Raw genomic sequence first — 26,438 nt, 5'->3', positions numbered from 1 at the left:
CCAAAAATTCTACGAATTTTTGTGCCACATTTACAAAACAAGATGAACCCATTTAAAATGGATTCAATCACAACGCTTACGCAGAACTAAAACAAAAGAGGAAAATTCTAACATCGGGTATTTTCATAACACTTTGCAAAAGTTAAGCTGCCAAAAAAAAATTAACAAGCACTCAATAAATAAATATGATGCTCATGATGCATGATTATACTTAATGACATGATTAAAGAATTGAGACACGACAGACATGGTCATGCAGCCTCTGATGGGCGTGAACCACCACACCTAGCAAGCGCAAAGGAGCTCAAGCGTGTAGAGCCAACGCAACACCGGCCAACAGGCGCCAAAGGGCACGACGGTGATGTCGAGGTTGCCATAGTAGAAGATCACCACGTCGAGTAGGCTCGGCCGCGAGGCGACGCTGAGGCCGATCGCACGGAGCACCTCCCGCGCCGCCGCGATAGAGGAGACCATGACGGTGTCCACCAGCCCCAGTCGCAGGCACAACACCGGGCCGTGCCACTCGTCCAGGTCGCGAAGGGCGACCTTCGCACTGGATATGGGCCATCGCCCGGGCCGCCACCACCAAAAGAGAAGGCACACCGAGGCCAGCGTCGACAACACCTGCCATGCCACCGCGGGGCGTCACCTCAACAATAGAACCGGTGCTGTCGCCACAATGGATTTGGTGTCGCACCACCACTAGGCGTAGTCGACGGAAACCGCTGTCACGGACAAGGGGAGAGAGGGGGAGACGAGGAGGGGGCACATAGAGGGGAGACAAGGAGAGAGGGAGAGATGGAGGAGGCGAGGTCACGCGGACACCACTACCGGCTACCGCCGGCGGCCCCATCTAGCCGCGGAGGCGGTGTTGCCCCCCCCCCCCCCCCCACATCCCCGCGCCTCTAAGAGACGATACGGTCCGTAGCTTTTTTTTCCAACGGGTCTCAATTCGAAATATTGTTGATGGCTAACTGATGCAATGACGGCAAAGCCAAGGCATTAAGGATTATTAGCTCTACCGTATTGTGAATACAGGTTACAGAATTGCTTTTTCTATCAATTTATTTACTCCGAGAAGGTTTCTAATCCTACAAGTTCAATGCCTTGTTTCTTAGGTCTAATCTCAATGCCCTGCACAATAAGACCAATTTTGAAGGTGCTTGGCGTCTCCGTTAGGCTGATGCAAACCTCCCCGTCTTCACTTTCGTCGTTGTAGAACTCACCCATCTCCAACTCCTTCCAGCCTTCAACTCTTTCTTGAGGAAGCAGTACATTTTGAGGAATTTCACGACGGCTTCTCCGACTTGGCCTTACTAGAGAGGAAACTGCAAGTTCGTCCCTGTTTGCCAAACAATGTTTCATAAGATCCTAGTCATGAAGATGAAAGAGGATCCTTTGGGCACATAAAATTACTGGGATTAGATTTTCCTAACAGGAATCGTATCCTGGTAACTCTCTGACAGGAGAGCCGTGTGATCAATCCTACCAACCCTGTCTCAGTTGCCGCTGAGCACAGACACCGCACCACAGCGGTTAGCAAGTCAACACACGCAACTCTCAACCCAACTCAGCTAGTCAGGCACTTCCTTCTCCGGCGCAACCCCAGTTGTGTCCGGCGTTTTATGATTATTTTTATTCACTTGTGAAAATATCAAAATTTACAAAATTTCAGTGATTGAAAATTCCAGAATTAGATATTTCGTCTCCTCCGAAATTCCAAAAAATCACAAAAAATCGTTGAAATTTCAGTGAAATTTTAATCTCTGGCTGTGTCCACTCTGAAGTCTGAACCCAAGGCTATTCCAATTTCCGGATTAAGACGTGTTTAATAGAGTCTGTGCTCGTTCTTACAAAAACTCTCAAACACACCAAGTCCCTACTCCTCCGGACGGCAACCCTTAAATATGTATTGCAGTTTGAGTGATTTTGTAGTTCCATGCAATCAGAGGCGGAGGGTTTAAGTGACCATACTGGGCTCTGGCCTCCCAAAACATAATTTGTTTTAACAGTGTGTCCAGCCTGCTAGGAAGTGCACAAAGCCCATTACTTGACACAGCACCTAATGCCTATTCCGCCACTACATGCAATGGCATTCGAGGACACAGAATGTATACGTTCGTATAATCCGCATCAAAATTGGAAGCAAGGTCGAGAGAAATAGCTAGCGAACCTGGAGTCGGTGAGAGGGATATGATCCAGCGCCAGTACTGTGGCGTCTCGCCCCACGAGATGTGCAGCGCCCTTGCCGACGACAGCATGTAGCATCACTTGGCACCGGTCTCCCTGTCGAATGACCACACGCTTTGAACACAACAACCTATTACACACGCTTCCACCTCCTCCAACTTCCGCACATCGCGCGGCAGTGCACGACGGCTTCCTCCACGACCTGCACGCGCGCCCGCGTCCTCAACACCCGTCGCGTCCCTTCGCATCGACGTCTGCGCCCGCCTCTGGCCTCCGCAAGCCGCGCACCTCTTCAGGGGCCTCGATCGGTCATCGTCATCGATCATCTGTTGATTCTCTTATTTATTCTATAATTTTTAATCTATCTCTTTAATATGAATTTAAGAAAAATAAACGAACATAATAGCTACATGTGTCCACAAGAGCTAATGAAATTTTCGCTTCCTTTACGAATTAACCTAATGTTTTCAAGCTTCAGAGCTTTCGGCCCCGTGCAAGTAGCGGTAGCTTCCTGCCTTCCTGGATCCTGGTTCCTCTCGACAAATTAAAACAAGTACGCATGAGTCCGCACTAAGAACGAAGACGACGGCGACAACATCAAGAAGAAGAATTATATTAGCCGTGCAGATTTTACTGTCGGCTTCTTGTTGTACTCATAAGCGACTGAAAAGAACTGAAGAAATCGTTTAATAAGGCTGCCCCAGATAAACAACTAAAAATCAATAAATTTACGTGCATGCACGACCAGTTACAGATCGATGCAACAATGAACAACCACATTAGAATACGTGGAATTAATATTACAACACTAGTTACAACAAGAACACACTTGCAATCTAATGTGGTACGTCCTGATCATCAGCTGGACCACGTACGTCGTCCTAGATACAGAGCAAGCTTGATCGACTAACGTCCCGATCAAATGCACGAGGGATTATCTATAAGCCATTGCAGTTATCGATTGTACTCGATCGATCTGTCCGCACTGTATCACTCAAAAGCTTAATTCGTCTCAAAAACATGCAAACTAATTGCCGCTAGTCCAGAAAAGAATGAGCTCGAGCTGCATGTTCATTCCTTTCCGGACCTAATTAATCGGCAGTGCTTTTGCTCTAAATTAAACCCGCTAGGCGCTACCTAGCTCGTGTGCTTGGGCCTTATCTCAATGCCATGCACGATGAGCCCTCTCTTCCACCGCCGGCTATCAATCTCCTTCAGGCTCACCTCCACCACCCCGTCCTCTCCGCAGGCAGCATGGTCCGCCACGGCGAACTCACCCAACTCGACCTCCGCCCACCCGTCGCCCCTCCGGCGCGGGCACCTGATGTCGGGATCGGCCTCCCTCGTCAGCAGCTTCCGGGCGTAGTCCTTGCGGAGGCGCATGTACTGCTGCTTCCGCCGGTGCATGACTGTCTCCTCCTCCCCATGCATGTGCTGAAGGCAGATGGCGTGCTCGGTCGACGTCGTTGCCGTCGGCTTGGTCCCAGAGACGACGGTGACCGTGGCCTTTGGAGGCAGGATACCGACGTTGCACTCGAGGCCGTAGGAGTCGTCGGCGATGGAGAAGACAAGGTAGGCGGTGTAGGTGGTCCAGGGAGTGAGCAACGAGAGCTGGAGCTTCCCGGTGATCTCAAGCCAGCACACGTCGACGAGCTCGGCGACCTCCGCAAACCTGATCAATGGACATGAAAAGTTTGAGCCTGATTCGTCAGGTGATGTCATGCTTGCATGCGCGGAGTACGTACGTGCATGTGGAGATCCTGTGAGGCGAACATACAGTGTCTTGTAGTTGCATTCTTGTCAGGGCCTTTCACGTACGTTCATGCATGCATGCTGACATGTGTGTCGGATGGGTAAAAGTCTAGCTATATATTTTAGGTTCTGTTTGTTAGTTTCTGTTAGAATGGAGAGAAGCCTAAATAAATAAGCAGTCTGTTTTTTATTGGTTTTAGTTTTTGAGAAATAAAAATCAGTTCTTACTATTATAGAAGGCATAGAAGCTAGAAACAATTTTTTATTAGCTTCTATCAATAACAGACTTCGTAGATAAGTAATAGCTTGTAGAAAACCAAACAAACAGATCTTAACAGAGTTACAACACATGCATCCATCTGACTACTAGCGCCGTATCTTATGACATTAACATGCTGTGCTACTTGATGAACTAGTAGCAGCGTACAGGGCAATGCATGCGAACTGGTCTCAACAAGATGTGACAGGAATGCCCGAGCTCTCTCTTACAGTCTTACTGATTATTATTAAATTATATATATATCATTTAAAAGTCATCTAAAATTGAAAGGGTCATTCTAATTACTCTGTCAACAAATCGTTTATGAAGTACCTTGATCCTGGAAGGCTAGCGGTCCATATCCAGCACGCAGGATCATCTCCCCAGACAATGCTCAGCGCTCTCGCCGACAGCATGAAGCATTTCGCCCCGCTCCGTCTCACCAACCCAAAGCTCTGCACAGATCGAAAGCACCAATTATCAGTGAACGATCCAACTGCTCCTTGATCGATCACGTCCTTGAACTTGAAGCAACCGCAAGAATTAATAATGTGATGGAGCACCGCCAGTGTACGCACCATGGTGGCGCCATCGAGGAGGACAGGGCGGTCGCAGAGGCGCGAGAAGAGCTCCTTCTTGGACTCGCAGTCGACGGGGTCGTCGGCCCGGGCCAGGACGGCGGCGTGGTCGGGCGGCAGGAACCGGGCCCAGACGGCGTCGGAGTCCGCGATGGCCTTGAAGGCAGGCCAGAAGACAAGGTAGGCGGCATAGGTTGTCCGGGGAGTGAGCAACGAGAGCTTGAGCTTCCCGGTGATGTCAAGCCAGCACACGTTGACGAGCTTGGCGACCTCCGGAAACCTGATCAATGGACATGAAAAGTTTGAGCCTGGTTCGTCAGGTGGTGTCATGCTCGCATGCGCGGAGTACGTACGTGCATGTCGATATCCAGTGAGGTGAACGTGCAGTGTCTTGTATTTGCGCATGCTTGTCAGGGCCTTTCACGTACGTGCATGCATGCATGCTGACATGTGTGTCGGATGGGTAAAGGTCTAGCTATATATCTTACTAGCAAAGTTACGACGCATGCATCCATCTGACTACCAACGCCGTACCTTAAGACATGCTGTGCTAGGCTTGATGAACTAGTAGCGTACAGGGCAATGCATGCGAACTGCTCTACTGATTATTATTAAACTATATATATACATAATATAGTGTTTTACACATATGGTATAACGTATATCTACGGGATAAAATTTCAGTAGCACCTATTGAATCATGTTTTACTATTAAAATTTTATTTGGTAAACTAAAATTTTATTTAATATGTGTAGAATAATATATATATATATATATATATAAAGGGGCGTTCTAATTACTCTGTCAACAAATCATTTATGAAGTACCTTGATCCTCGAAGGCTAGCGGTCCATATCCAGCACGCAGGATCAGCTCCCCAGACAATGCTCAGCGCTCTCGCCGACAGCATGAAGCATTTCTTCCCGCTCCGTCTCACCAACCCAAAGCTCTGCACAGATCGAAAGCACCAATTATAAGTGAACGATCGAACTGCTCCTTGATCGATGACGTACATGAACTTGAAGCAACCGCAAGAATTAATAATGAGATGGAGCACCGCCGGAAGTGTACGCACCATGGTGGCGCCGTCGAGGAGGACAGGGCGGTCGCAGAGGCGCGAGAAGAGCTCCTTCTTGGACTCGCAGTCGACGGGCTCGTCGGCCCCGGCCAGGATGGCGGCGTGGTCGGGCGGCAGGAACCGGGCCCAGACGGCGGCGGCGTCCGCGGCGGCCTTGAAGGCAGGCGACACTACCGCGGACGAGTGGCACGCGTCGCCGGGCGTCGTCAGAGAGATGGCGTACGCTACGCACTCCTCCGGCAGCCGGTAGATTCCCGCGCCCACGCCGTCCATAAAGAATCGCTTCCTCGTCGCAGCCGTACGTGCTAGTGCTACTCGTGCAGCGACGTGATCCGCGTTGGAAACTGTGGTGATCAGTCACGTCGGGAGTGACGGCTGCGCGCGCGCCGTCCTTTTATTATAGGCGGATGGCGGGTGGGGAGCGGGAAGGGGACTACCGGGCGAGAAGCTTAAGGGCTAAGGCTCACCGGCAACAGCGGATGGATGGATGTTCCTTCGTCGCTGTGCTGACTCGGATCGAGGCTTGTTAAAACGTAAATATAATGCGACCATCTTTTCAGGGGTGAAGTTAGAACTCAAATGATGGTGCCAAATACATAATTCAAAGTAATATTAATTTTAAAACTCAATTTACTCTGATGTATATATAGTCAAAATAAAATAATAATTATTAAAATTTTAATTTACTCTGATGCCAATACATCACCCTGTTCTACCTAGCTTTGCCCCTGCGTGTGTTTTCCGGGCCAGTATCTCGTCTGCCCCACACCATGTTTCGGGACTTTTTGGTCCATGGGTTGGTAATCCAGTCGCTTGCAGCGTTTATTAGCTTATCCATTAATACAACGCAATGTGAAATGGAGGGGCAGCTAACATGCAGTGCTGTCTCCGGTTTGGTCTTGCTCGGTGATCCGACGGTTGGTTTCAGGATGGATGTTTCAGATCGGCAGCAATGCAGCGTTTACTGTAACGCATTATTCTCTGAACCAAAAATCAGCGGCGGAAAACTAGCTGTAGAAGAGATGCACCGTTTTTGAGTAGTCATCAATGTGATCAAGCTGATCTCAATGCAACCAGCGTGATATTCCGTCAGAAGGAAGCTGATTCATCTCATCCGGAAAGAATATTCTTGTGCTCCCTAGTCCAAAATGTGGTTGTGGTCAGCTAGGTTAACTGTATCTTACCCAGTGTAATCCCGCAGTAATCTTAAGACCACCAGATTAGAGAAGGTCAAACAACATTAGGTCAGGTGATAAAAACTAACAAAGACGGGTATCATTCGAACTTTCTTATGGTCAAAGTAACATCATCTGAAATATTAAACAATGCATATCTAGCATGACTATAATCACATCATATACGCAGAAAAGGAAGCCGTATAAAAGAACCGAATAGATTAAAACAGCACATGCTGAGGATTGCTTAGTGCAGCAGAGAGATTGCTTAGTGCAGCAGTGCAACCTCCCTCAGCTCATTCCTGGTGGTTTTTCCTCTTTTGGCCCCAAGGTCGTTTCCGTTTTTTACTCTTTCTATCGGCCTTTGATTTTGCTGCCGCTTACTCTTTCTATCTAGGGGGAAAAACTTAAAAAGGTTTCAGGGAAAAGAACGTACTTTAAACAAACAGCGCCCCTTTTGAGGTAAGATTAGTGCCGGATCTACGCAACCCACGCGATCCACTGGCGCCTTTTGGGCAACAAGCCTCCATTGCTTTCCTTCCCACTACATTTCTGAGCAGAAAGAAGAGGAGAAAAGGAGCCATGTCTAACCGAGCTTTTATTTAGGGAAAAATGCAAAAACCCCCCAAAAGTTATTTGAATTTTGACTTCCCTCAGAAGTTATTTTTGTTGTAAAAAACCTCCTAAAAGTTTAACTTTGTTGCAAAAAACACCCTAAAAATTCAAAAAAATCAAAAAAAAAGCTAAAGACAATTCTAAGACCTTCTATGATTTTTTTTTTACAAAAATAATATCCTTTGCATCATATTTCATAAAGAGGAAGTTTGGAAAAAAAGAAAAATGTGCAACTCATTATTAACTCATATTATTTTAACTTTGTCATGTCTACTATTATTTTTCTTACATAAATAATTGTTTAAGTACACTAACAAAAGTGATTTTATTAATTTTGGGATGTTACAGCTTAGTTATGAATTAATCTACCTGCAACACATTTACTCAATCTTACACGTTACAATAACTATTTCAAGATTTCATATATTTTTAGAAGATATATGATCATGTAAGAAGACTAAAAAAAATTGATTTCATGATTTTTGGATTAGTAAATAATTAACTAAGCATTTAACTCGAATTAATAAATGAGCTGCATGTTTTTCTTTTTTTATTTCAAACTTCCTCTCCATAAAATATGATACAAAGGATATTATTAAAAAAAAAAAATTCACAAAAGGTCTTAGAATTGTCTCTAGTTTTTTTTTTAGAATTTTTTGTGATTTTTTTTTAAATTGAATTTTGGGGATGTTTTTGCAACAAAACCAAACCTTTAGGGGTTTTTTTTGCAACAAAACAACTTTTGAAGGGGAAAGTCAAAATCCAAGTGACTTTTTGGGTTTTTTTTTCCCTTTTATTTAAGATTTGTGCAAGTGCTGGGTGCAAAGAAACATGTGGACAGTCAAACGAATGCGTCGAAAACTTCAATGAAGCAACCAAGCAAAGATGAAACAATTGTAGGATATCTAGTTATCTACACTATGGAATCATTTAACCCATGGCTCATGGGCAACTTGTTCCTGTTCTTTCCCAATCGGTTAGAAACAAAATTGTACTGTACTGATGTACAAACAGCATGTTCCGAAACTTGACAATTGCAAACTCACCGGGAGACCATTCAAATCGGATACTGCATTCGCCACACGTGCAAAAGAATGCAATCTCCAGGGTTATTCCTCTTCTTCATCCTCCTCTTCAGCTTCCTTGAGCCACTGAGTAATTGCAGAAGATTAGGATTAATCACATCCAGGTTGGTGACAAGCTTGTAAGAAATTAATGGTGACATAACTACTGGTGTCGCCAAGTCAAGACGTGATTCCATGAACAATCTAGAGATCTGAATTTAAACCAAGTAGCACGCACATGGTGAAGTGCAAAAATTCATGAGCTGCAGTTTTAACAATTTTCCTAAGATAGATGTTTTGGGATCAACAAAGACAAGCAGTGAATATGTCAACTTCAACTGGCTCTGTGAATCTAAGTGCACAAATCGGGACCGAAAACCAACTTCAGCACCGTATTATACCTGAATAAAAGCCTCGGATTGTTTAACAAAGACTTTATCAGACTCGTCAGCATGTTCTTTCTCTTCCACCCATCTCAGAATTGCATCCTCACTTACTATCTCCTTATCATAGAGGAAAGGCAAGATCTGTGTTCCATAGCAGATTATCAAAACCAAAAAAGTTCACCAAGATAATTTTTTAAGTAGCCCAAGTGGTAAACTATATGATATCAAATAGAGGTGTATGAACAATGTATGGAACTTGTCCATAGTGAAATAGGTGGCACCTTGGAAAACAGTGGAGCAAATTCTTTTGTGGTCTCTTGACACATTTCCTCAAACTTCAATAGTATCTCCATCTGTAACAATACCCAAAACATGATTTATTTAGCACATGGCAAAAATCAAGGGAGAAATATGCCCCAATAAATTACGATAATTAGACAGGAATTTCAGAAGAAGGCGCATTGTCCCTTTCCCTAAGGTCCCTGTATAATTCCTGTGTTTCAAACAGACCAATGAAAATTTTCAATTGCAGGTGAGGCCCCTCCAAGAGTCCATCATACAACAACATACCACAATTTGGAATCAGGACAACCACAACCACCAAACAATATGCACATTGTGCAGATCAACATACTGTCAGATCAAACAGTGGCAGGTAATTCCAATTATAAAAACGTGCATATTCTTAAAGTAGATGATAACCTGCATTGACTCTAATTCTCTAAAAGGTCATCTATCACCTAAATTACAGCTATGAATCACATGCCATAATTAAAAACCCATGTGCCACTGAGCCAAGCAATTCTAGAAGCACTGTAAGTCAAAATAATGGAAGAGATTGTATTTGTGATATTATTTTTCATGTTCTACCAAAAACTCAAGGAATGAAGAGACATACTGCATGAGCAACAGCATGTAGTGCTACCTGACTAATAAACAATTATAAGCAAGTAGTAGGCAACATCTCTAAATGATTAACCATTTCCGTCTTTGGACACGACAACAACACATACATTTATGCAGAATAATGTTCAAAATTTAGCATATCATATTCAATTCATGATTCAAGGTATTTAGTCAGTAATATTATTGAATAATACCTCCTCATCAACCGTCTTGGTGTAATTGCGCAAGAGATCCTTCCACTTGCCAAGTGCTTCTGCTGTTGTCTTTAGAAGAGTACCTGTATAAAGAAAGGGGGGAGGGGGCAGAAAATAACCTTTGATCAACCATCATCAGATCTAACAATAACACACAAGACAGGAGCGGTACAGTTCCACTAAAAAATGCTTATACTTTATATCCGAAACATGCAAATCTGCTGCTGGAATTAAATAATAATAATAGAAGTGCCAGAAAACTGGAAGTTTTTAGCCAAAAACTGAAAGACCTCTCCCAATCATCCACTTCAGCTTATTAAACTGTGTCACTGTACTAATATTCAAATGGCAGCCATAAGTCAGACCAGCACAGGACATAGAACAGATCTAATTATAAAGACTGGACATGGACTAAATAAACCAAGATCTAGTTGTGAAAATTCAACAAATAACTACTTAAAAGGGTTTAAACTTGCTAAAAGTATGAAGGCATACTTAAATTAAACAGATATCTAGTTGTGAATTTTTGGGAATGATTAGGTTAAGTCACATACTTAGATTAGATTCTTAACCTAACAGTCCACCATGAGCCGAGCTTAGATTCAACACAAAGAGTAATAATATAAAATAAATTACCAAATAGCGTAAGGTTGTAAAAAGAGGCTGGACTGAACAAGTAAGGATCCTGATCCTCTGAGAACACTCGAAATGGTGACGGGACAATAGGACCCAACCAGGATTATGCAATTATGGACCCATAGTTAAAAGTACTGGGTGATGGAGTTTACTAGGGTTAGGCATGAGTAATGAGTTATGCATAATAGTACACTTGTGGATGGTGTTGCATAATAGTATGCATGAAAAACGAAAGATAGAGCAGGAGTTGGATTCTGACCAGTTACGTAGTTACCATGCCTATTTGTGGTGATTTGGCGCAGTTAATTTGCACATGGCAGCACAACCAGCACCACAATGCTATATATAGAAGTTAAATAACCAAAATAAATTAGCTTTTGCTTGGTAACCACCATACTTGTTTGGGACTGAAAGGCTTTGTTGTTGTTGTTGTTGTTGGTAACCACCATACCCAAGAATACATATGTTTTCCTATGATCAATTGACCATTTTGAGCTGGATAAAAGGCAAATCTCCTCATAAACTGAACCTCTTCTTTTAGGTTAAACAGACAGATCTCCTAGCTCAGTCACACCATTCCTAACTTTACATTCATTGCGGTCATCACGGTTTATAATGCTCCATAGCATCCATAAAAAAAACTTACCATTAGTAGAATGTGCAGCCACTAAAGCACTCTTCATGATAGCACAGTACAGAGCTCCAGCACAATCCGCATGTTGAAGGCTATAAGCCAACCTGAAAAAACAAGCACGATATCACAAGTCAGTGCAATCAACCATGATAAGTATAACATATAATAGACAAATGTGCAGAATGAATATCACCTATCGCCGATTGTAGATTTGCACAGAAAAGTTTTTATTTTTAATTTAAAAAAAAAGAGGCACCTATCAATGTAACCATTACAAAACAGTAGCCAAATCATCTGAATTGAAATCAATGAGAACTAGTCATTGCACAGTATAGCCAACAAAATTGGTTCATTCCAATAATATGGAGCTTAAAACTTTCCTAATTGACATGGAAATGCACATTATGTTAATTTTCAATATACTAAATTATTTTTATGCTGAAAAAGTCCCTTCTCTTCTTACATTGCCAGTCAGGAAAAGGAAATTTTAAATCACTACCAGTAAGCAAAATTATGCCCAGCCAATCCAGGACAAAGCATACTTAAGGGGTTGCTTACATCCATGTGTCATGATTTTCTATATAATGTAACTAGTACTGTCTGATAGGAGAGAAAAGATCTTACACCTGAGCCCATTAATTTCTAGTATCAAATTATCTTGATCAATACCATCCAGCGCCCTTTGGAAAGTCTCTTCAACCTAAACAGGGTAAACCGATCAGCAAAAAAGGCAACAAGAAAAGGAAGGGTGTATTTCAGAATCACATATACACTAATAACCTCTGTCTCAAACTTAGAAATATGATCATCATCCTCATCCACGCTGCTCTCAGAATCATCTTTGTGTGGTACAGTTGGATTGTTCGGGTCATCTTCTGATCCATCATCGTCTCCAACAGAAAGAGCACGTTTCAACTCTTCAAGTTTTTCTTTAGGAATTGGAGCAATTGATTGTCTCCATTCTTCCTGAATTCCAGTGTCACTGCTTGTCCATATGTAACCAACAACACCACAGGTCCCAGTCTAGTTGATGACATCACATACAACAACCCAAGTGATTATAAGATCGTGACAAAATGTTCCTCATGCTGCAAAAAGTAAATCACCACTATAGCAGGAAATGTTCCCCACAATCAGCACCATAATTCGAAGAATGTTTGTTCGCAAAAAAAAATGAACAATGTACAAAAGTAAATCACTGAACCAGCTAAGAATAGAGGAAAACCTCGGATGTCCCTGCGTCCTCTTCTTCAGAAGGAACATTAGCTTGGTCGCCATTACTCATGCTGCAAAAAGCTGCAAGAAAGAAAGCCAGTTCACCAAGTATAACATATCAGTTACAGGTCCAAATCACCACAACAACAGAATGAATAGTTTGAGAATAACAAATAAATTTTTAGGGTCTGAACTCTGAAGACTAACGTGGACTATCTGTAACTCCAGAATTGGTGTCAGCATACTCAAGTTCCTCATCGCTATCTTCATTTGAAGGCTGACGAAGTAATGATACTTTTGAGTGGGCAGGAATAGAAACATTCTTTCCGACCTCAACCTGAAACGACGTGAATTCAAGTTCAGGATGTACTCAATGTAGCAAAAATACAGTATAAAACAAACAACGGCTAGTTTATCTTGTTACTGGAGGAAAACAGCATGATATAGTAATGCAGCAATGTACCTTAAATGACAGTATGCTACCAGGCTCAACAATAGCACCTGCTCTCAAATGAACACTATCACAGACTAATGAGTTACTAACTTTGCATCCATCTTCAATTATGACATTATCCCATACATACGAGCCATTAATCAAAACATTCTTCCCAATCTTGCAGCCTTCCCCAATAACTGAATTTAATACCTTGCAATGGTCTCCAATGCATGTTGCACTGCCAACAACAGAATTTGCACTAATTTGTGCAGAATGTGACAATGTTACATCTGGCCAAAAAAATCATGCACAGTTAATATGTAGAGGATATTGTAGTTAATCACCAGAAGAATAGAGGGAAGATGCACTTATAACACTAAAATATAGGGGGGGAAGTGCCCAGGAAATACAAAATACAGTTTGACAGAACAATACAAAATTCATTTTTTATGTTAGATGTACATCTCTATACTAGCTCTACTTAAAGTATATCAAACAGCATATCTGCAGCCATAATTATCATCGCAATAATGACTCACCCAAAAGTATTAACATGAATGACATATATGCTAAACATAATTGGCTGGAGAATGACTATGCGTACGACTAGTCGTTCGACCCATGTCACAGGTGCTGAGAATTTGCCTCTGCCTGGGCCAACGTGGAGAAAAAATTGAGCACGGTGATGTTGAGCGTCGTATAAGATATTAATTTGGCCAATTCCATGCATAAATTAGTATAAGATATTTCTTAAAGACAGATATCAAACTAAGCATTTTGATTATTTGAAATATAAATTAATCAAATAACTAACGTCCATATGGAAAATAAAAATAAAAAATCCATTTTGAATCAAACACTCCAATCTGGTGAACTCATCTAGATTTCAAACATCTTGCTTTTGTTGAAGCATGAATCAATGAACAATAGGTTCAAAGCAAGGGTCTAGAAATAAAACTATCGTCAAATTCTATCTTCATTGTGTATACCTGATGCCTTGTAAATTCCGTGCCGATGAAGTCTATTTTCTACGCATTTACCAAAGGATATCACATCAGGCACAATAGGGTACGTCCACCTTTGAATTATATCTTTGCTCACTGTATCATAGCTCCTGAAATTATCAATCCTTGCAGCATAGCTTGAGCATATTTCATGAGTATAAATTTTGTACCCCATAATCTGAAAGGATTGGTCAGTGGTTTGTTTGTTAGAAAACAAACATAAGATCCAAACAGCCTATTTCCTCTTCTTAATGAGATCAAACAGTAGTGAATCGGCTTACATCGTCAACCAGTAAGCCCTTCACAAAATGACGCCGAAGATGTTGATAGTCAAAGTTATCGGTAAAAAGACTTAGGACATCTGGAGAGCAGATATCAATATAGCAGTCCTGTTCGAAATGAAGAAAAAAAATATCAGGAAAAAACAAGACGGGCATCAAGTACTGAAGACTACTATGCATAATACAACAACAATATTAGCAGAAACAAAGCTCAGAAAAAAGTAGATGCCATTTGATAAATTGCTGAATTTAAAAGCAAACCTCCATGTCATTATGCAGCTGGAGAGAAGGATTATTGGTCAGTATATCCTTATCGATTGTCACATACAAGTGTGAACTATCTGCCCTGTCCTCGTAATAGAGTAGCTCCTTTGTCTCAGGATCTATCGCCATAACAATTTCATCAGTACCCAGCCGTGTTTGGTTTGTCAGGATAGAAGGTTTTGACTGCTTTATAATCATAGTCATAACGGCAAGTGGGTCTTTTTTCCTTCTGTCCTTATGTTCCTGGAGAGCATCCTTCAAGCTCATATTGCTGATTGTATCACCACTGATGAGAATAAAATCTCCATGAATCTACAACAGAAGGATGGAGTACATGAAACAACTGAAACTGTAGATGGAGCTAAATGAATTGACAGGCACGGTAATGCACTGAGTCTCACAAATAAATCAGCATGAGCTACAAGTGTTTCAGCAAAAAACATCGACATAATTTTAATACGTAACTATGACAATCTAATCACATAGTTTAGTACTTTTGACTTTGTAAGTTGGGTTGGAGTGCTGGACCAGTGCCAACGTGTTTTAAGAAGGATATTAGCACACTACCTGAAAACCTTGAAGAAAAAACTGTGGCAAATTCCATTTAGTGGCTTCAGAAGAAGAAAATAACAAACTATTAATGTTTTTCATGTGATTAGGATAAATGTTACAATTAACTCTTTTCATCAGTGTCATATGGTGACTGTAATTCATTCCTGAGTCCCCTCTACTTAGGAAGCAGCATGCAAGACATTCACTGCACTTCAGAAAGGGGATAAAGCATTGTTGGTTAATTCCAGAACATGCCTAGGGTTCAATCACAACACTCCTCGCTATCAGTTCAAGTCAATACTCTACCCACGGAGAGAATCGAAAGTGATAACCACGGGGAACAGTAGCACTAGAATCCACAATCACACGAACACTGGCAGTCCTTCATAATCAGCATTAAGGATGCAGGACCGAAACTCACCACACCGCGGTCGTACATGACACGGAGCGCGTCGCCTGCGCTGATCGCGTCGTGCGACTCGACGGCCGTGACGGCGATGCTCCCGGCCGCGACCTTCCCGGTCCATCCTTCCTTCTCCAGGTACTCCTTGACCTGGTGCGAATGCGCGCAACAGAAGACGAAGACCTCCTCCGCTCCCGCCGTCTCCAGCCACGAGAGCGTGTACTCGATCATCGGCATGTTCACCAGCGGGAGCAGCACCTGCGAGGCAGAAGAATTCAGGCCCCCGCGACACGTGAGAGCGGGTCTCGAGGAGGTGCTGCGGCAGGGTTCAGGGGCGGGTACCTTGGGGCGCTCGAGGGTGATGGGCCGGAATTTGAGAGCGAAGCTGTCAGCGAGGAGGACGGCCTGGAGGGGGGGCGAGCGCGAGAGGTCCTCGGGATCGTCCCCAGAGATAGCGGCAGCGCCTCCGCTGCGCGATTTCTTCTGAGACATGGTTGCGGCGGCTGCGGCGGCAGAGAGGGGTTCGGAGGTTCAGGTTTGGTCGCTCGCGCCGTCGTCGTCGTCGCCGCCGTGGCTCGGCGAGTCTGGACTGTGGATGGGTGGCGCGTGGTTGGGCTTCTCGGTTTGGGCTTGCTGAAGGCCCTTTTAATTTGGGCTGCTGCGTTTTCCTCCCTGCTGAGAGCTCGTGTTTGGGTCAGATGTCGTTTTACGTTCCAAGTCGGTTTTCCTTGGGCCCCATGTTGACGGATTTGGGAGGCCTGCTCTTGGTCCCCAAGTGTGTACTTTTGTTACTTATTAGGACTTGACACTTTCCTGCATCCCTTGAAAGGTAGCACAGTTCTCAAAAAAACAACTAGCATAATTGCCCTTGCATAACTAGGTTTAGAATATAGTTGTATTATTCATATAAGCATATTTTTTCGATGGAACTATATAGAGATAATTCCTTGTGTGCCACTGAATGAATGTTAATGGATTTCTCGATTTGCCACTGAAAAATCATAGTCCCCTCCATGACAACAATTTAGTTTTTTCAGTCCTTATGTGTCATGTCATCATAACAGAGGTAATAACAGTGGTACACAGGGGATGAAAAACTTGTTTTTCAGTGACAAATCAAGAATTCGTTAATATTCAATGACACACAAGGAATTATCTCAACTATATAAACATATGGCTACGACAATATTTGTTGTCCAATTTAATGACTGAATAAAGTTGTATTAATTATGCTATAGTGTGTGTCTATATATATATATGGTCCCACCAAATAAGTTGCCATGAATCTTCTATTTTTCACCTGATCAAAGGAAGGATGTCTATGACCTTATTTTTTTCTTTCTTCTTTTAGTGATCAAAGCGGGTTCTTTACTCCTCTTGAGGCACACTTGATAGCCCCCACCCAAACCATGAATCTTCTATTTTTCACCTGATCAAAGGAAGGATGTCTATGACCTTATTTTTTTCTTTCTTCTTTTAGTGATCAAAGCGGGTTCTTTACTCCTCTTGAGGCACACTTGATAGCCCCCACCCCCAAAAACCCCCTACAATTTTTAGCCATGAAAGAGGGAGAAGGAATATGAAGAAGAAGGGAAAAAGAGGATGGGAGAAGGAAAAAAGAATAAGGAGAGTCCTATTTCTTAGTTTTGGAACATATGTAAAGTTCCAAAAAATAGAAACACTTGAATTTCAATATGCCATCGGAATTAAGATCTTCAGCCTTTTTCCTCCATTGATCTTCACGAACATTATTATTCATCACATAACAGTATTACATGCATGTATAATATAAAATAAGAATGCTTCGTACACTTTTTAAGTGAAAAATTACACAATGAATTTCCAAGCTCCTTATGGCATTTTTTTCTGGCATGTCTGTCTATTTGTCTCCAAAACCCGAAGCCTTTTTTCGAAAGGAGATTCTATGTATATCTTTATTTACAAGAATGCGCGCTGTTTTTTGTGCGATGACAGGCAGGTGCCCCTTCTGCTGCATGGATATCACTGCTTCGTACAAACTTTTCCTCAAGGGAGTGAACTCCAAGCCCAAGTCCTTGAGCCTCTGGCTGCAAAACTTATACGGCTTCGCCATTGGCTTGCCGTCGTCTTCACATCTGTCAAGAAACACCACCAGACCTTCACGAGTCAGCAAACGCATTAAAACAAACGGAATCGATAGGTTTCTTGGTGACGAGGGGAAAGAGAGAGAGAGAGAGAGAGATTCAGTCATGCATGCATCTTAAGCTTACTTGGCCGTGACGGGGTACCGCGGGAAGAGCTCCCTGAGCATGCCGATGAGCTGCGCGCGGTGCAGCACGGTGCCGATGCAGAGGTAACGGCCGTGCGCTCCGGGACGCTCGTAGACCAGCACGCGCGCGCGCGCGACGTCGCGGACGTCCACGTACGCGGCGACGGCGTTGGGGTACGACTTCCTGGTGCCCATGAGGTAGCGGGCGACGTGGTTGCTGCTGGGGTTGAGCGTCTTCTGCAGCATCAGGCCCATGGTCCTCCTGCACGGCACCACCGCCGCCAGCTGCAGCCCCCACCTCGCCGCCTCCTCCGTCGCCGTGATCTCGGCCATCATCTTGGCGCAGCAGTACAAGTTCTGCAAGTTTTCGACGCAAGCACGAATGAATATGCGTATCTGGCAGAGAAAATTAGTCTTACATCTGTTTGTTTGCAGAATTCGTAGTCGCTCCATCAGTTCTCGTCGAGTACGGCGTCGGGGCAACTGCATAGTCATCCACCTGGAACTCAAAATAGAATTTTGGATTGTTTATCTTGCATTCTCTGAAGAAAGCTGGGAGCTTCGGTATATCATCCTCGCATTCCTCACGCACAAGGGCAGCTCATCTAAGAGACAACATGTCAATTTTTAGGGGTTAGTTTTTTTCAGAATGGCAAGAACAAAAACTGGTTCAGTAGTTGTTCAATAATGTATTTTTTGACAACAATGTAGTACATGTTCTGGATGTCACGCTCAGTTAAAATCAGGTTCTCTAACTGTTAGGGATGATCTTCCGCCCCTCCCCCTCCCCCCCCCCACACACACTTTGAAGGGAACCGCAAAGTCTATTGGAGATGCCGCGTGATAGCCTGTGGTTTTGTTACAAGGAGTTCATCTGTTAGCGGCAAAGATCGTGGAGCTACGTTGGTCGAAGGGTGCAGACGCGCACGCATCTTCGACTTCCCGGACCGGCGAAGATAAAGGATTCCTTCGCCTGAAGAGCGAAGCCCGGGTCCGCAGTCTGTATCGTTCGAAGCGGGCGAAGACGCAAGCTGACCTTCGCCGGGGAACGAAGGCTATCCGATGGGCATCCAGGCGAAGGAGGCTTCGACGCCCTTCGGAGAGATGGATTACCTCGACACAGTGGGCCCGATTTCGATCGCCCAGGGTATTTATGTAATTATGCGATTATGCTTATTTGTATTATAATGCCTCCGGATATTCCGGGAATGTAGCAGGTAAGGGGGTAAGATTTGTAAACAACACCTGCGGTTGCCGAGTACGGGCTATAAATAGAGCCACAGTGCAACCGGAAGGGTATCAAGAAAACTGTTCTGCCTCCAACACGTGTCGCTCTGAGTGTCCTTCGACATCTCCGTATTCGAAGGCTCTCCTTATCTGGGAACCCAGTCCCAACACTAACCCTTCAACAAAGTTTTTAAGCATGCTCGTAACAGAATTGTGCTTGACTTTGCTTGTATGCATTGTATCCACAAGATTTAGGAGGCCTGAGTCACGTTGTTTGTGTATCCGCATACGCTTTGTCATGCAGGGTAGAAGTCAACTTGTGGTTATGCTCGAGGACAATACGGCCGAAGAACGTTGGATCCCTTCCTTTAATACCATCGCACGAACCATTGCTTTGCATCATCTCCTCATTGAGGTCTTCTCTCGTGGGCGGTCCACGCCAAGATTTATCTTGTGCTTTCCCTTGAACGAGCAATTATACTCGTGACCAAGATCTTGCCTTATGTTCTTCTTTACTGGAAATCCAGCCAAATGTGCATATGATTTGTAAAATATAAAGGCATTGTCCAGGTTATCAAATTCAAGCTCTAAGGTTGGTACAAATATCTGATAGACCCTCTCATCCTACACACAGCAGTTAAAAAAAACCAAAACAATATTTTCATCTAATAAGCATTCAATAGATAAAAATCAATAATGTTGCATGGAGAAAAACAACCACTCACATGAATGTAGGTTTTATTGATTTCAGGTGTTTTCATTAGTTCAGATGAGATAGATTGCGAAGACGCCATAGTCGGCTTGTACCTCAGTGGATCTCCAAGCTATGGAGGATTCATAGTCAATGGTTGTGCAACTGTGATTTCAAGCAGAGTCAACAAAAGCAATTTCAGGATTTTTCCCAACTGTTGTCGATGCCGGGGTGGCTTATGGAGCGACGCCAGAGACCTGTGTCGATTCTGGAGATACAACTTCATGGCTACTGTTGGGGTTGGCCCGACTTACAAGAGTACGAATCACTGCCATCTTACTAAACTATATCTCTAAAAGTGAAATAACAAAAAAGATATCCATGAATGTATGCAGTAGGCAATTTAGCTCAAAATATACTTTTTAATTTAGCAGCATCCCCCGAGTAATAGTTAACTACTGAATGTATGCAGCAGGCAACGGAAACTCTTCGACATCATGGCTACTGACGACTACTGGGTAATGTATAGAGTAGTTAAATTACCAAAGACTAGATAGAGCAGGTAAACGATAACTACCGAAGACTACTGATAGAGCAGGTAAACTACAACTACCAAAAACTATTGATAGAGCATGGCTACTAATAACTATTGAAGAAAAACATATGCTTACCGATGTTGTCCTCCTCGGCAAGTGTCGTTGTGCTTGATGTTGTGCGCTTCCAGCTACTGTTGTCTCGTTGTAAAATCTATAGGCTCAACTAGAACTACCAACAAATGATGTCATCGCCGCCGACTTGTAGCACCGTCTGCAACTACCGATGAACGTTGCCAATTCAACCTCGCGACCATCGATTGTAAGTAGGAGGTCGCAGAGCTCCAACTATCAACGAAACCGATGAAGGAGGTCACGGGCGGCATCCTAGGAGGCAGTTGTGGGCTCGCGGATCGCGGTGGGGCGACAACGACTACCAACAAGGCGGCGGGGCTTGGCGGCGGAGCTCGCTATACGGCGGGGTGCGGCGATGAAGCTGGTTTGTTTGGGTGCCCGCACAGGAGACCGCGGTATTAATTAGGTGTGTGTGTTTGTGTGTGTGTATATATATATACATATACATATATATACATACATATATATATATATCTTATTAATTGATCCCACAAAAAAAGATGTCTTGGATCTTCTTTCTTTCACCTGATCAAATGAAGGATGTCTATGACCTTATTTTTTTTCTTTCTTTTTTAGTGATCAAATTGGACTCTTTACTCCTCGTGGAACTTCCTTACGCATATACCCAAAGTTCTGAAAAATAGAAACGCATGGATTTCAATATGCCATTGGAAATAATATTTTCAGTCTTTTTTCCTCCATTCATCTGCAAGAACTTTTTTATTCATCACATAACAGTATTACATACATGTATAATATAAAATAAGAATGCTTCGTACACTTGTTTAAATGAAAAATTACACACTGAATTTCCAAGCTCCTTGTGACATTTTTTCTGACATGTCTGTCTATTTGTCTGGGAAACACGAATGTTTTTTTTCGCAAGAGGAGATTCTATGTGTATCTTCATAAGTATGCGCGCGATTGTGCGAGGACAGGCAGGTGCCCCTTCTGCTGCATGCAGATCACTGCTTCGTACAAACTTTTCCTCAAGGGAGTGAACTCCAAGCCCAAGTCCTTGAGCCTCTGGCTGGAGAACTTGTACGGCTTCGCCATTGGCTTGCCGTCGTCTTCACACCTGTCAAGAAAACCACGAGACTTTCACGAGTCAGCAAACGCATTAAAACAAACGGGATCGATAGGTTTATTGGTGACGAGAGAGAGAGAGAGAGAGAGAGAGAGAGAGAGAGAGAGAGAGAGAGAGATTCAGTTAGGCTTGCGTCTTAAGCTTACTTGGCTGTGATGGGATACTGCGGGAAGAGCTCCCTGAGCATGCCGATGAGCTGTGCGCGGTGCAGCACGGTGCCGATGCAGAGGTAGCGGCCGCGCGCGCCCGGTCGCTCGTAGGCCAGCACGTGCGCGCGCGCGACGTCGCGGACGTCCACGTACGCGGCGACGGCGTTGGGGTACGACTTCTTGGTGCCCATGAGGTAGCGGGCGACGTGGTTGCAGCTGAAGTTGAGCGTCTGCTGCAGCATCGGGCCCATGGTCATGCACGGCACCACCACCGCCAGCTGCAGCCCCCGCTTCGCCGCCTCCTCCGTCGCCGTGATCTCGGCCATCATCTTGGCGCAGCAGTACAAGTTCTGCAAGTTCTCGACGCAAGCACGAATGAATATGCGCATCTGGGATCTGGCAGAGAAAAATTAACATTGGCTGAGACAAGACAGAGGAAGGGAGGCCTGGCATCTTACATCTGTTTTTTTGCAGAATTCGTAGTCGCTCCAGCAGTTCTCGTCGAGTACGGCGTCGGGGCTCCGGTTGGGGTCCATGTGCACCGCGCCGTAGGAGGAGGTGAACACCACCCGGCGCACGCCCTCGTCCGCCGCGGCGTTGATCACGTTCCTGGTGCCCTCCACGGCCACCGGCACGAGCTCCTGCGGTTCATCAAACGCGGCAATTCGAGTTAGCATACACATGACATGAACAGAATGTGTGCCGTAGCTAGGAGCATTGGTCTGTGAAAACTGACAGGGTCGTTGGACACCGGGGAGGCGACGTGGAAGACGCCATGGCAGCCGCTGAACGCGGCGCGGAGAGATTCGTAGTCCAGGACATCAGCGCGGCACAGGGATAGCCTCTCCTCGGCCCCCTCCAACGCAAGCAAGTGCGCGTTCTTGCTATCCGCTTCACATGCACGGATATATAAATTTTAGCACTACCATCATACAATGTTTATGCAGCGTTAAGTGAAATTATGTTAATAAATCATGCACCGAAGAAATTAATTAAAGCACTCACCAGGGTCCCTTGCGGTTCCCCTGACACGGTAGCCGCGGAGGAGGAGCTCCCGCACCACCCACGAGCCGATGAAGCCGCCTGCTCCGGTCACGCAGACCAGCTGCGGTTGCTCTCCGTTGTTGGCCTTGGAAACGAAGGACATGGTGATGTATCGATGCGAAATCGCTAGTGGAATGTGTTTGGAATGGATCGGTGTCTGCCTCTGTTACTCTTGGATCGAGCTTGCTTGTGTGATTTAGGCCTTTATGGTTTGTGCCATTATTTATACCGGCAGGCATGAGGCATTGCTACGTGCCGCGGGGAGGCGCGCGCAGCTGAACTTCCTTGGCGCGACACACGGTAGAGCGCCCAGCGCCGACGATTAGTTTCTGGTGCACTCGGTTCATTCAGCGGCGGGGCCGGCCAATGGGTTACGGTAAGTTCGGCGGCGTAACCGCGTGAGCACACGAGCGCGCAGGCCCAGATTCCGTCGTTCTCTGGAGGTGGGGGCGTGACCAATGAACAAAGCACTCAACGGAAAATAATCTAAAAAATCTTATGTGACTTGGTCTCATATGTCTGCTTTCTGGTTTCCAGATCTAACTCATACTATGATATATAGTAATTTTTTTTCTTTTTTTAAATCATGATTTATTTTGTTTTTATCATAAGTTTTATGATAATTTTTAATATATGTTACGCTAAAAATTAGATCACACCAGGCCAGATCTCGTATAATTATTTTCACAACACAACTACTTTGGTCGGCACGTCGTCGAGTCCAAAACCTGGAGAATCTTCACTCCAGACACGACTCCCAGCCGTTGAAACAAGTAAACTAGCACGAGGATATTCTATGTTTCAAAGTGAAGTAGTCGGTAGTACATTCCGAGGGCGGCAGAAGATGCACCTTTTCCGAGGACGGCTAATGGTTGGGAGTCGACAGAATTGCTTTCCTCGGAACGGCTGGAGTTGTAGACTACCCCAGGTTTGAGAACAAGCAGAGAGTCTTTGGTTTTGTTGCTGCGGTTGGCAACGAGCAACTCGCTTTTCTCCTCTCAAGGGACGGGAAACATCCAGTGGGCCCGCACCCTTTCTTGTGGGTGGCCAGGTCGGCGTTGGACTGGACTGGACTGGACTGGGTAAAGCTGCACGGATATCCAACCCCATCCCACTATTTTCTTTCCGGACCAATTTATCCCCGGGCTCTTAAGGCCCACAAAATAGTTTTTCCTAGAAAGGCCCAAACCGTAGCTTAATGATCTGGATGCCCAATTTGTAGCTGTCTCCAGATTTGGAGTTAGCCCATAAATGCTCAACCATGTTGAGATTAGTCGACGGTATAGGATTGCAATATGCATTTTTTTTAACAATGGAATAAAATTATTCCATCGTTAAAAAAAGCCGACACGTTGCTTTTATATTGATAAGCTTCAACTCATACTTAACGAAAAAGAAAATACTCTGATTCTATTGATAAACTTTCACCATACTTGGCGAATAATTCCATCAAAATAGTCTTCAAAAGCCGATACGGCTGCTTTTATATGATGCTGAGCGCTTAGAACCGAATCGAGTGCTCTTAAAAATTACCTACATAAGAGAATGGACTTTTGCTTTGTCAAAAACACATCACTGTGCCTTAACCACATAGCCCAACAAATAGCATTCTCCCCTACCAACATTTGATTCTTTAGCTTTGGCTTCACCCCATATAACCGCATTCCAAACATATTAGAAATACTATTTGGTGGTGATATACCTAAAGCCTCCAACTGATAGCAAACATAAACATAAATGGGTTGCTCAGTACTGAGTTAAATAGTGAATAACGGCAAGTCTGCCTCCAACTGATAGCCGCTTGCCCTTCCAGCAACATAGTTTTTTATCAAACCTCTCCTCTACTTCTTTCCAATCCTTATTTCTTAACTTTCTATGATGCATAGAGATTCATAAATATCTAAAAGGATAGTTGCCCATATTACAAAAAAAACCTGTGAATAATCCTCTTCAAAATTCTTTGCTTCACCGCAGCAAAACAATTTGACTCTTATGAAAAGCGTTGTTCACGGCGCACAACAGTAGAGCAGCAGTCTCCTCAAGTACTGTCAGCATTGGTGAACCTGGCAAAAGTCCACTTCATATAACGCTGAACACCGCAATCTTCACATGTGCAATGGCTGATTCTTGTATATTCATCGCTCTTTACTAGCTGTGTGACAATCCCAGTATGCATTGGTGTGATGGCGTCCAACAAATAGCTGTGTGTTATGCCATGATGAAGATCACTGCCAAGTGCCAACTGGTGTCGCTGCTTTCTGAAAATATTATGTTGCTTTTATCTTCCACATTCTTTTTATACGCTATCAGACTCCTCTTGTACCTTGACAGTATGATTAAAGATGAAATATATGAACCTTATCTTTTTGGATTTAAATATTGTTAGAATCATTCACTACAGGAGATGAAAAGAAAAGAACCATCCACTCCAGGCTAGGCATGCTTGCACCTTCAAACACCCATGCAGCGAGTGCCCAACCCAGACGATCATTATGATTCGTGACAGCTCTGCTGAACAGAACAATCATACAGAACGAACGATGGGTAGGCACCACGAACAGCTCGACAGCAACCGGTCTTTTCTTTCTTCCCCTGGCCGGCTGCCCCCCCCCTAACCAACTTCACATTCGCATGGTGTTCTTCCTCTCGATCGACAACTGCAGAACAATCTGAGGACACTCTCTGAACACTCAGTGGCGATGGATCGCTCTTCAGGCCTGGAGAAGACACAGGCACTCGAGTCCAAGGCAGCGCGACACCGTGGCTTTCAGACGAAGCGAGTGAGATCACTGAACTGCAGCAGATACGCACAGCACAGCCATCTCCTCCCAACAGCAACACCTTTTAATGGCACCCATGCTTCCCGGCAGTTGCAGCACCCTCCTCAACACACACGCACACACATCGGTTGCCATCTCACATCAGGCACATGAACACCATCACCAAACAGGATTAATGCTCCGCAACCTGCAGCAACCAGCCAACCAAACGAGTTCGCATTCAAAGCGAAGCTAGCGAGCTCGCTGCACCTCCAGGCCGATCGGTGTGAAGGGGATGGGAAGCCATGCCTCTCCATGTGCCATGGCTGTCTTCCTCGGTGCATTGAGTGCAGTGCAGTGCAGCCTCCGCAGAATCCTGCTCAGTTCAACAGCTCCACTGGCTCAGCGACAGTTGAAGTGGAACAGCGCTCGTCTTCCACTGCCGCTGCTGCTGCATCCACACAACAAGCAGGACTGCACATGGAGAGGGTCCAGACTGAAGCTACGAAATTGCTGCTTCTGCCTGGCAAGGAAACGGTTCCTGCTCGGTTCGAGTGCTGAACCGAGACCAAGAAGAAGATATCATGGCCCTAGCCAGCGATTCAGGTGGTAAAAAGCGCCAATGATCCGCACAGGAAAAGGGCACAACATCACAACACTTCGGTCAAAAGCCACGTCGCAGCAGAAGCTAAACATCTTTGCCCAAAAGGGGCGTGAGTATGATACCTTGATGGGCATCGAAAGAATGAAAGATGCTCTTCGCGATGCAAGGTATCCAAGCTCTTCGATGCAGCATGCTCCAGCGTTTTTGTGGAAGCACAGTTCTACCAAAGCCAGCATGGGAATGCAGTGGAGGTGACAATGAGCGGGAACAGGACGATGCCCTTTGTTACCTTTCTCAAGTACTGGGGAACAAATAGAAATGAGAAGAATAAAAGAGTA

At 44.5% G+C, this 26,438-nt stretch overlaps 3 protein-coding genes and 1 pseudogene across 4 annotated transcripts; all 4 read right to left on the bottom strand.

Moving 5' to 3' along the window:
• Positions 1-2,895: 2,895 nt before the first annotated feature.
• LOC133920063 (F-box protein PP2-B11-like) lies at positions 2,896-7,716 on the bottom strand. The gene is made up of 5 exons (XM_062364703.1): positions 5,856-7,716; positions 5,608-5,729; positions 4,780-5,059; positions 4,535-4,656; positions 2,896-3,862 (listed from the first exon to the last, which is right to left on the bottom strand). The coding sequence occupies exons 1-5, from the start codon at positions 6,129-6,131 to the stop codon at positions 3,328-3,330; spliced, it is 1,335 nt and encodes a 444-aa protein (XP_062220687.1). The 5' UTR covers positions 6,132-7,716; the 3' UTR covers positions 2,896-3,327.
• A 772-nt stretch (positions 7,717-8,488) lies between these two features.
• Positions 8,489-16,251, bottom strand: LOC133920062 (uncharacterized). Of its 2 annotated transcripts, XM_062364702.1 has the most exons (15): positions 15,966-16,249; positions 15,642-15,881; positions 14,666-14,980; positions 14,405-14,512; positions 14,109-14,301; positions 13,147-13,409; positions 12,891-13,020; positions 12,694-12,764; positions 12,249-12,491; positions 12,095-12,168; positions 11,481-11,572; positions 10,199-10,281; positions 9,380-9,451; positions 9,114-9,239; positions 8,489-8,799 (listed from the first exon to the last, which is right to left on the bottom strand). In XM_062364702.1, exons 1-15 carry the CDS (start codon positions 16,113-16,115, stop codon positions 8,758-8,760), a joined length of 2,202 nt encoding a protein of 733 aa, XP_062220686.1. In that variant the 5' UTR covers positions 16,116-16,249; the 3' UTR covers positions 8,489-8,757. The 2 variants fall into 2 exon arrangements, 1 of the variants encoding a protein (XP_062220686.1); XR_009909995.1 differs by lacking the exons at positions 8,489-8,799; positions 9,114-9,239 and having other exon boundaries at positions 9,393-9,451; positions 12,093-12,168; positions 15,966-16,251.
• A 1,251-nt stretch (positions 16,252-17,502) lies between these two features.
• LOC133918133 (cinnamoyl-CoA reductase 1-like) lies at positions 17,503-19,892 on the bottom strand (annotated as a pseudogene).
• Positions 19,893-21,133: 1,241 nt separating this feature from the next.
• LOC133917762 (cinnamoyl-CoA reductase 1) lies at positions 21,134-22,967 on the bottom strand. The gene is made up of 5 exons (XM_062361621.1): positions 22,699-22,967; positions 22,430-22,584; positions 22,152-22,334; positions 21,691-22,043; positions 21,134-21,535 (listed from the first exon to the last, which is right to left on the bottom strand). The coding sequence occupies exons 1-5, from the start codon at positions 22,838-22,840 to the stop codon at positions 21,364-21,366; spliced, it is 1,005 nt and encodes a 334-aa protein (XP_062217605.1). The 5' UTR covers positions 22,841-22,967; the 3' UTR covers positions 21,134-21,363.
• Positions 22,968-26,438: the final 3,471 nt, after the last annotated feature.

Source organism: Phragmites australis, chromosome 5 (genome assembly GCF_958298935.1).
Source record: "Phragmites australis chromosome 5, lpPhrAust1.1, whole genome shotgun sequence".
NCBI classification, from domain to species: domain Eukaryota; kingdom Viridiplantae; phylum Streptophyta; class Magnoliopsida; order Poales; family Poaceae; genus Phragmites; species Phragmites australis.
This window is presented reverse-complemented; position numbering and strand designations above follow the sequence as displayed.